The sequence below is a fragment of the Oryzias melastigma genome, linkage group LG14, assembly GCF_002922805.2.
Source record: "Oryzias melastigma strain HK-1 linkage group LG14, ASM292280v2, whole genome shotgun sequence".
NCBI classification, from domain to species: domain Eukaryota; kingdom Metazoa; phylum Chordata; class Actinopteri; order Beloniformes; family Adrianichthyidae; genus Oryzias; species Oryzias melastigma.
The window spans coordinates 12425177-12435445 of NC_050525.1; the positions used below are offsets into that span (position 1 = coordinate 12425177).

A 10269-nucleotide genomic window follows, 5' to 3' on the forward strand; every position below is an offset into this window, starting at 1 on the left:
TCGCTGAAAATGCTAAATCTGAAGCTAATAGTTTGCCAAAAATATTAGCTAAATGCTAAATAGCCACGCAAAAAAACAGAAAAATGGTAAATTTTGCCAAAACAGCTAGAATAATTCTAAAATATCAGCTAAACTCCATATTTGCCCAAATCATTTTAAAAAGTCAAATTTTCACTAAACAATTAGCATAATGCTAAAATATTAGCTTATATTAGCTCCAAATTAGCCCTAAAACTGGAAAAATGTCTTAATTAGTCAAAAACAACTAGCACGATGCTAAATAAAAGCTCAATTCCAAATTACTCTAAAAAATGTGGTAGTTGATGAACGTTTTAAAGTTTGAATGGTGTCTAGCTAAAAGTATATGCAGAAGTTCACAAGTTTTAAAGTGCACAATGTTTTTGAAGAATTTAAGCAATTTCTCATTCATTTTCTAAGGGCCATATTTTGCTCAATCTTTTAAAAACTATATAGTTTATGAAAACCAAAAGTACAAGCAGTAATGTTTTGAGCAAGCAGAGCATTTTGATATCAAGATTGCTAAAATAGCTGAAAATATGAGTGTTTACATGCCAAAAAACTTACAGAAAAGAGCAGGAGAATCACTGTTGTATTGGATCACTATTGTGTGGATGCTGCAAAGCATTTTTAACACTTAAAAAATGAAACAAAAAAAATCTTCAGACTTTATACTTTAGTTTTCTGAAAACAGATGTACCAAGGGAACAAGTTGGAAAAAGTGCACTTCCCTTTTTAGCCACATGATGGTGCCAAAATCTTCCCAGATCAGTTTATCTTTTATCAAGAGCAGCCAGTAATCATTTGAGTTAAATCAGTACAACTTTATATATTTTTATTTTATTCTATTTTTGGTCAGGTACAGTTATACGCCACTCTAACAGGAAAAAAAAATTAGGAACCAAATATTTATCCGTTCTTACATAAAATTCTGCAAGGAATATTTAACATAAAGCCCAAAATATCTACATTAAAGCAATATAGTAACTCTTTCATCTATTTAGTGTTTTGTTTGAGGTGTATCTCAGCATATATATAACACAATTTTGTATTTTATTAGTTTAAAGCTAAAATGTAGGTGATGTCCATTTGGTTTGATTGATTTGGTCAAAAAAATGATAAAACCAAAGCAAATAAAGAAGCAACGACTGGCAGGAGTGGCTATTATTTATTAATATTATGTACAGTTATACCACAGCAATGAAGATAGTACAGTGACAAAGTCAAAGTATAAATACTGGCTCCTGCCGGCTGAGATCATTTTCCTTCTCTTTTACCCCAGATCATTGAACTGCATTGATCATCTCTAATCGTCAGTGTATCTGAGGCACACTGGGAAAACACGAAGAAAGTGTAAAAATGGACATAAATTAAAAATCATCAGAGCAGATGTACGGAAGGTAATGTGAAGGTACATCTAAGAAAAAAGTGATTATGTGGTAAGAAGCGTTAATGGTGTCACGTCGGCTCTTCTTTTCTTTTTTTTTTCGTAAGCGTTGCTGAGATGCAAATGAGACAGAAGTTGTGGAGAAAGAAATGCGAAGTGCACTGGAGAGCTGCGTTGTAAACAAAGAGAGAATTGACCAACAATTCCCTGCTGAACTGGAGGAGCAGTGAGAAATATCAGGCGCATTAAAAGGCTTCAGGTAATAGTGATAAAGTGTGTTTTGTATTTTTTTTTTTTATGTACTGGAGCAGAAGAAGACTCGGCTGTTTTTGGTCTCACATGTTATTTTACAGAGTGAATGTGTGCGTGTGCTTCTGTGCACTTTGATCAGCCGTAAGTTCTGTGGACGTGAGTCGGTTTCGTGTCGTGTGTTTCCAAGCAGTGTGTGTAAACTCATAAGTCATGTATATTATGTACAGTACAGGTTTGTCAAATCGTACATACAGTGTGAAATACAGGGTGCAAACTGTGCCCCGCTAGCACCACCCCTGTCGCCACAGGTGGGGGGCAGGGTGCGGCTGCTCAGTTCCAGATCTTCAAGAAGCTGTCCCAGGAGCCCGTGCACGCCGCCATGCCGTCATCCGTCACGCCCAGACAGCTCACTCGATTGTCGTGGCCAGCCAGCACTCCTACAGGAAGAAGGCCGACAGACAAAAGGCCTCTTATTACTGTGAAATGTGTCTTTGTGACAAAGACGCATTACAATGGCCACTTTCTCTCCTTTGACCAGTGCGGTGTTGAAGTCCAGGTTATGAGGAAAACACGCCACAGGTTGCAGAGCTTATCAGTTGGGTTTCTTAGAATCAAGAACATGACTTTTCCTTCAGCTCGTCTTAAACTGCCTCATTTTTTAAATTTGTTGTTAGGTTGAGGTAAATAACTGACTAAACTTGATGGTGATCAGTACGAATGCAAAAAATGTCATTTATACACCCTCTCCAATGAAAATTGTGCTTTTTTGGTGTTCGTAACATGTTCTTATGTCATTTTTGTCATGATGCAGGACATATGTAAAGGAAATTGAGATTGAAATTACATTTCTGAGTATTTCTCCATTCAAATAGACCCTTTTCACGTGTTGCCGGAAAGTGCCGAGTCGCTTCCAGTCCCTATTGTTTAGAATGAAGCAATTTTACATAAATAATAATAGGTAAGCTAACCAACTGTAACCGAAATTTGTACAATATTTATTTTAAAAAGGTCCTACCTGGTTGTATTGGTTTTCCCTCTCTAGATTGTTCTCAAATCAGAGCACAAATGTCAATAAGGCTTCCCCAAATTCCTATGGATTTTATTAAACCAGTTGTGGATTATTTCTCTCTGACAAGTTAGACAAAGGTTACGAGTACTTTACGAAATGCTGCTTGTTTGATTATGAAGGTAATTATGTTTTTATTCTTTTAATCTATGCTAATTAGCATTAGCTTTGAATATGAGCCGTGGAGTTACAGAAGATCTACCCACTTAAAAGTTGCCTAAATTTCCTTTCAAAAAATCCATGTAAACAGATTAAAAGTCAGACAATTCCAGAGTGTCTGATGTTAAAGTAAAACTTTTTACTGTTGCAATATTTTCTACTGCGGTCAGTGAGCAGCTGTTAGCTCAGCCGTGGTTCTAACGTCGCTCCTCTTTGTTGTTTTTGTTCATAAATGTGTCTGATCTCTGGGAAAACAAAGGTAAAAAAAATGATCAAATTAATTGAAAACTGTTGCCAAAAATATGAAAGTGACTTTTTTCACGTAATGTTTTAAGACGTTCGCCCAGAGAGGATTATTTTGAAAGCTGAAAATGCTTGGCTCGATAGCTGCTCTTAACATTTTCACTAAACCAAACCATTCCTGTTTTTACAATTATCCCCTAAAATATCCCGTAGAACAAGTAAATTTAGCCTGCAAATAACATCAGCCAAAATAGAACCCGTGAGAATTATATCTGTTCAAATGAAAGGTCAATATTTTGAATGAAACCTCAAATATTGGAAGATTATTCAAATTTGTATTTAGATTTGTGAACGATTACATTTTTCTGTTGAAATTGGTACGGTTCATTGATTATTTATGTAAAATTGTGTTGAACAGCGTTAAGTTCTTCGGTTTCCTGGTCTAAATTCGAAAGTTGTGTATCACGCTCACATCCCTGACGCCATTTTGTCTGACGTCACAGCAAAAAGGGTCCATTGTTGTGGGCGGGCCACAAGCTCCCTGCTCAGCTCCATTCTGATCCATCTACTGCAGACAAATAGATCCATGTATGTTTTTGTTTTCCTCGTTGGAACTGTCATCTAAGTTGCGCACTATTATTGTTGCACCGGCAATGTTCGGTTGGGGATTTGCGGGGCTGTAAGCTACGTTATCGGTTATACGTGACGGGAAGGGGGGCGGGGTTATCCTGAGCCAACAGTCCTGCCCACAACTAAAAGGAAAATTTCTAATGAACTACTAGAAAACAACTTGTGGTATTTTGATTTTGACTAAAAGCGCCATAATTATGATTAAATTCCGTGTGGATGATCGGAGTGAAACTTTAAAGGTTTGATCTCATAAATAAAGTCATTTATGAAAGGTTAAAGGTCTTTTAAGGTCTTTTTTGCTTCGACATGCTCTACCTGTTTGGAGCAGCTCGTAGGTGGAGCCTCCACACCTCTCTGTTTCACCCACCTGCTCTGTCCCCCTTCATGGCGTCCCAGATGTTGCAGTTAAAGTCGTCGTAGCCCGCCAGCAGCAAGCGGCCGGAGCGCGAGAAAGCCACAGAGGTGATGCCGCAGATGATGTTGTCGTGGCAGTAGACGCTGAGCTCCTGGTCTGCGCGCAGGTCAAACAGCCTGCAGGTGGCGTCATCAGAGCCTGTAGCAAAAGCGCTGCCATTGGGAAAGAACTGCAACGAAGGAATAGAAATCGGATCGGTTTGGTTGATTATTTGTCTGCTTTTATGCCACATTTTAGCACAAACACATGAGCGCTTTCTTTAAGCGAAAGGAATGAAGGAACCAGAAGCACGCACACAGGTAGCATTGATGTCCGACTCGTGACCTGTGAAGGTCTGCCGGCACATGCTGTCCCTGATGTCCCACAGCTTGACCGAAGCATCGCAGGCCCCTGACACGAAGGTGCGCAGGTCCGGCGACAGGGACAGGCTCATGACGTCGCCGGTGTGGCCCGAGAACACAGTGGTCTGCTGACTCGTCTCGATGTCCCACATCGCACTGAAATCAGAGAGCAGAGAGTCAGCGACGACCTTCTGCGGAGGACAGGTTTAGCCCTTTGGGACTCACCAGGTGGTGTCTCCAGAACTTGTGATGATTTGATTGTCATCAATGAAGCGGCAACATGACAGGTAACCTGGAAATCCAGACAGGAGGTTTTGATCAGCAGATTATTCCTATTTCAGGTGCCGAAAACTTTGGCTCACAGCAAAGTTCAGCACAACCCTCATGACTATCCCTCTACCACCATGCCTAACAATTGTTATTCAATATTTATGCTCCAACATTTATTTATCCTCTTATGTTCTGACTATCAACCATCGCTTCATCTGTCTAAAGTCTTGACTAAATTAGTCAAATATTTTACAAAAAAAAAAAACTTTACAAGCAAAACCAGTCTGTCAGGCTCCTTCCAGAGATCCACTTTTCCTTCTTCTTCCCGTTCTTCCCAGTCACTGTCATGAGTTTTAACATACAGGCTGAGGCATGCAGGATCTAAGATACTATCTTGTTTTTTTTTTTTTTTTGAGTAAACTGAACTAGCTGGGACCACCCCCCCTTTTACGAGAAATTGAGAAATAACATTATTTTTATTTAAATCACTGTTGTTAAATGGTCCTAACTTTTTCCAGATCGGATCACTACCGATGTTACCTGAAGACACTTTTCTTTTACTTTTAACAAAGTTTTTCAAAGTTTGCTGCTAAGCAGTAGATAAAATACACCACTTATCGGGAAAATGTCCTTCCTACTGAAGAATGAAATGAAAGTTTCATTCACTTTTTTAAAGTCTAAAAAAGGCCAAAGTTAGTAAATGGGAATCTTTTATCATAAAAATGATGTTATTGTTAAATACTTCAGAAATACAGAGAGATTTAGATAAACGTAAATGTATTTTGAAGCATTTCAATATATTTAAATAGATGTGTAGTCACATCTATTTAGTCAGATTTAAGAGGTTATTGCATGGATAACACAAAAATGGGAAGACATTTTCCATTTAAGTGTTTGTTACACTTTTGCTGCAAACTAGCTCTGGCTAAAAGCATTATGATATGGGCATGAGACCACTATTTACAGTACGTCTATGTTTTTATATCTGTCCTTATTCAATAAATTAATTTAATTCAACCAGAAATGCAGCAATAAACCCTGATTTTATTTGAAACTCTTTGAGATAAAATAACATTATACCCATAAACTATCCCTGTAAGAGTTGGCTAATGTTTATATTTATTATTTAATATCTTTTTTTAATTATTATTTCCACAAAAGTGATAAAAATCTGCAAACCCTGACCACCACACATGATAAAATCCTCTCACGGTGTTGCTAAAATCTATCAGATCTGAGCTCAGCTCATTGCGACTGAGTGATCTTATTAACTAATAATGATGAAAACAAAGCTTTGTTGTCGCAAAAGCTTCAAAACTGGGGATTCCCATGAGACGGAGGAGCTGTGCGTGCACGCCTGGAGTGCGTTTGACCAAAGGGGCGGGCGGGAGTGAGAGCCGGACGCCGCTCTCACCTGTATGGCCAGGTAGTTCCCTGCTGACCCTGACGTTGCCTTCACGCGTCTTCAAGCAGTAGATGGAGCAGATGTTGTCCAGGCCTCCACAGGCCACATAGTTCCCAGAGGGGGCGTAAGCACACGTCATGACCCAGGAGGAGCGCAGGGGGATGGCGTGGATCTGAGACATGCAGAGCAGAGTGAAACCAAATGGAAACACAGGAATGGGCCTTTTTTCCCTCCAGTTTTGACTGTGGAATTTTCATCTTATTAATAAACGAGTTTAGATTAAATAAAAGCTTCACAGATATGAATAAAAAACATGATTGTTTTAGGGCTAAAGTTTGCTAAATGAATTAGAAAAATGCCGCCTAACGTCATAAAAATGAGACGACTTAACTCTGAGACTTCTAGTCTAGACATGCTTTGCAGATTATCTCGTGAGAGGAATATTTTTACTGACTTTACCTTGTTAGTCGTGTAGCTGTCCCAGACGATGAGTTTTCCATCTTGAGAAGCGCTAACCAGAAGCCTGAAGAGAAAAAAAAACATTTTTGAACATGTATGACATTTACGAAATGTTACAAACTTCATAAATAACAACTAAAAGATTCAGACTTAATAAAAAAAACAAGCCAATCAATTCTAAATAATAAAAACTAAATAATATTTTACATATTCTTATTAGAGGGGTTGTTTTATGTACTATTTTTATATATATATTAGAATAATCCTACTAAAAAGTGCAAAGATTTTTTAGATTTAAAATAATCTACAAATAAAAAAATTATATCCTTAAATAATACATGGATATTTATATTTATAAGGCACCAACATGACACAATAGAGATAAATAACAAACCTTTTACAGAAAAATGCTATTTTCTGAGTAAACTCCTAAATAAAGCTAAATGTGGGAGGAGCTATAAATCATATAAAGGCGTCAGTCTCACTATGATGTCATGTGATCTGTAAAAATGAGGACAATCCTCCTGAACTGGCAAATTCTGCTCTCCCAAGCAGCAAACGTTTCTGTTTTTTTCTTCCGACCGTCTGTCTTTCTAGTTGATCTAGTAAACAAAGACAAAGTGAATCACTGTTCCGACTGGAAGAGGCGTCAGCTGAGCGATATGAAAACATTCCCTGCTTTGCTTAAATCCTCCTTCTTAGCATCTTGACAGATGATTTTCCATGTCTCACAGCAGGGATGGATGTTGACGCTTTTTTCCGTCCTCCACAATGCAACAAATTGAACTGATTCTGACCTTGAGTCTGACCCCCAGTGCATGGCATAGATCTTGGCCAGGTGACCGCGGAGGGTGCGTCTCGTCCGCATCTGAATCCGTCCCACTGGGTCCAGACCGGCTGCCATCTACGTTTGAGGGAAATCATGTTTATTCTCATCTTTACTGCAGAAACTCGCTCATGTAAGAGTCTTTTTTATTTTATTCTTCATCATCCTAAACTTATTTGACCCACCCCTCCAAACAAATGAGAAATTTACATCATTTCCATATGAATATGACCCTATTTTATAATAATAATATTTATTTTATAAATTACTACCCCATATGATAATATTCCCCATTTTCCCTAATAGCTCCAATATTGATCGTCATTTTTGTTGCACCTGTAAAGTTAGGTTGAGAGGCTGGAAGCTAGCAGGAGAGCATGTAAACAGAGAGCTCTCAGCAACAGACCCACCCACACTGCTGCTCTGTAGAAACGTTGTCCTGGAAAATGATGTGGGTTTTTTGATTTTGGTTAAAAATGGGATAATCATGATGAAAAGACCACTTTTACAACAGATCCAAAGATGATCCGAGTGATTCTTTAAGCATTCAAGAGGTCTTAAACACTTTTTTCCCCCCAAAAATGATGGTTCTCCATCATTTTTCAATGGAATATACATTTTCTTAACCTTATTTTGGCAACTTTAGTAATCTCTGCAGATGTTTTCTTTGATGTCAGTAATATATTCCCTCTGAAACGGGTTTGTTTGTTTCCCATAACCATTAGTTTGAGTTAAATGACCACTCATAGATACTTCAAAAATGCATTTTCAGTTTAATCCATGGTTATTTTAGACTAAGTTTCCAATTGTACTTGAAATGTCATATTTTTGACAGTGTTTTGTATATTTACCTGTGTCAGGGTAGAATCTCCACATGCCTTTCTGGCATCCTGGTCATGGAATTACAGACAGAGAGAAGACGGTGAAAAATCTCAGATTGAAACATCAAAATTGATCAAATACTTTTTTTATTTTTTTAAAACTGACTCTAATCTGGTTCCTCAGCTGCTCGGCCTCCTGACGAAGCTGCTCCAACTCACTCATTTTGATTTTTTCCGAGCTCCTTCACCTGTTGAATGAAGCACAACTGTAATCACCGTCATCTAAATAAAGCATCATCTGAAACTTAATAGGATGATGGAATATGCATCCTGTAAGTAAGTAATCAAGGATTAGCGAATATTTAATCCATTAATCTGGTTGATTTAAAAAAAGAATGACTTAAAACTCTTCTTGCGCTCTATTTGTGTATAATTAAATGGAGTAGAGTTTCTAATCTCCACAGTGAGAAAATCCTTGTAATCTGTTTATGACAATGCAACCATGGCTGCTTTAACTCAGGAGAATAATCTGTGATAATCTGAGGCGATTTAAGCACCACTGACCGGCCAGTTAGAGATCGTGAGCGTTTTAAACCTCAAAAATAGTATCTTTGCTTAGCATCTTGCACACCCTGCCCTAACTGGAGTTACAGTTGCAGCCTCTAATAGTATTTGCATGTGTGCAGCTACTGACCCCCCCCCCCCCTTAGAAGCATGCATACAGTAGACACTGCAGGGGGAAGAGCGTTTAGCCACGGTGCTGCTCCCAGGAGGGACCCACAGCAGATGGATCACGCAGCACTAATGGAAGCCAAAAGGGGTGCATCATGGGTCTGTCTCCTGGCTCAGCTGTTTATTTAACCAATCCGGAGACAAAAAAAAAAAAAAGATGGAGGGGGGTAGGCCTCATCCAGACCAGATGCTGGGATGATGATGATGATGATGGGTCAGAGTGGGGCCCCACCCCTTTAGGTGCAACCAAAAGCAGCATCTCGTGGACTTGTGCAGCCGCAGAGACAAAGTGCATGAGTGGAAACGCACAGAGGAGCGGCGGGAGCTCCCGCATGCACCACTGAGGGAGGGAGTGACTGTAGGCCGCATCGGTGGAGGACTGTCCAGACAGACAGCGGCCTTCATCCCATCCTCAGCCACGCTCATCGCCTCCAATACCCCCATCCCCATCATCATCATCTGTCATCTCATCCTCCGCGGACATGCAGCGGCTGTCAGAGTCGGATAAAGGGTGGCTACCTGTGAATTTCCCCCGATGCTGCTTGTGAATAGAGCTGACAGGAACGTCCCCAAAAATGCCGCGCACGATTGAAGTGGAGGTCTTCGTCGAGCATTAAAAGATGAAGAACAGGGAAAATATACACATATATGAGGACAAAGTTCAGTTCAATGTGTCACGATGAGAGCTTTCCATTTTCCTGCTTTAGCGGAAAGAAAAAAAGGAGTTGAGATCCGCTGCTGTGCGTCGCGGTTTTCCTCGCGCAAACGGGCCGCTCCTCTTCACTGCGGGGACTCGAACACAAACATCTTTGTCCAAAAAGGAGCAGAAATCGGGCCCAAGCTCGTTCCCCCTCGTCACGGTCCGTCCATTAAACAGCCTGTTTTTACTCCGAGTCTTCGTGACGTTATCCTCGTTTCCTTCCTCTCTCTGCTGCTGCCTCCTCCTCCTCCTCCTCCTCTTCCTCCCTCTTCCGACACCTCAGCACAGCAGCAGCCGCCTTCCCTTCAGCGCAGTCTGCACAGCAGCAGCGCAGACGACCACTCCAACATCATGATGGACAGCCAGGGAAACATGTTCAAATAGATTTCTATTGGAAATGTATTCTATGCGTCACGTGGTTGCCCCTAACCCGATTATCAAATCCCCAAGATTACTCCATTTTAATCCTGTCCAGATCCAACAATCTTGTCGAATACCATAATCTATTTCATTTTTTATTTTTAATTACAAATATTTGATAATCT

At 39.7% G+C, this 10269-nt stretch overlaps 1 protein-coding gene across 1 annotated transcript; it reads right to left on the reverse strand.

The window, feature by feature from the left end:
• Positions 1 to 1167: 1167 nt before the first annotated feature.
• Positions 1168 to 10037, reverse strand: gnb2 (guanine nucleotide binding protein (G protein), beta polypeptide 2). The gene is made up of 10 exons (XM_024265735.2): positions 9544 to 10037; positions 8459 to 8540; positions 8323 to 8361; positions 7443 to 7549; positions 6646 to 6709; positions 6196 to 6358; positions 4737 to 4803; positions 4466 to 4667; positions 4123 to 4339; positions 1168 to 2094 (listed from the first exon to the last, which is right to left on the reverse strand). Exons 2-10 carry the CDS (start codon positions 8513 to 8515, stop codon positions 1988 to 1990), a joined length of 1023 nt encoding a protein of 340 aa, XP_024121503.1. The 5' UTR covers positions 8516 to 8540; positions 9544 to 10037; the 3' UTR covers positions 1168 to 1987.
• Positions 10038 to 10269: the final 232 nt, after the last annotated feature.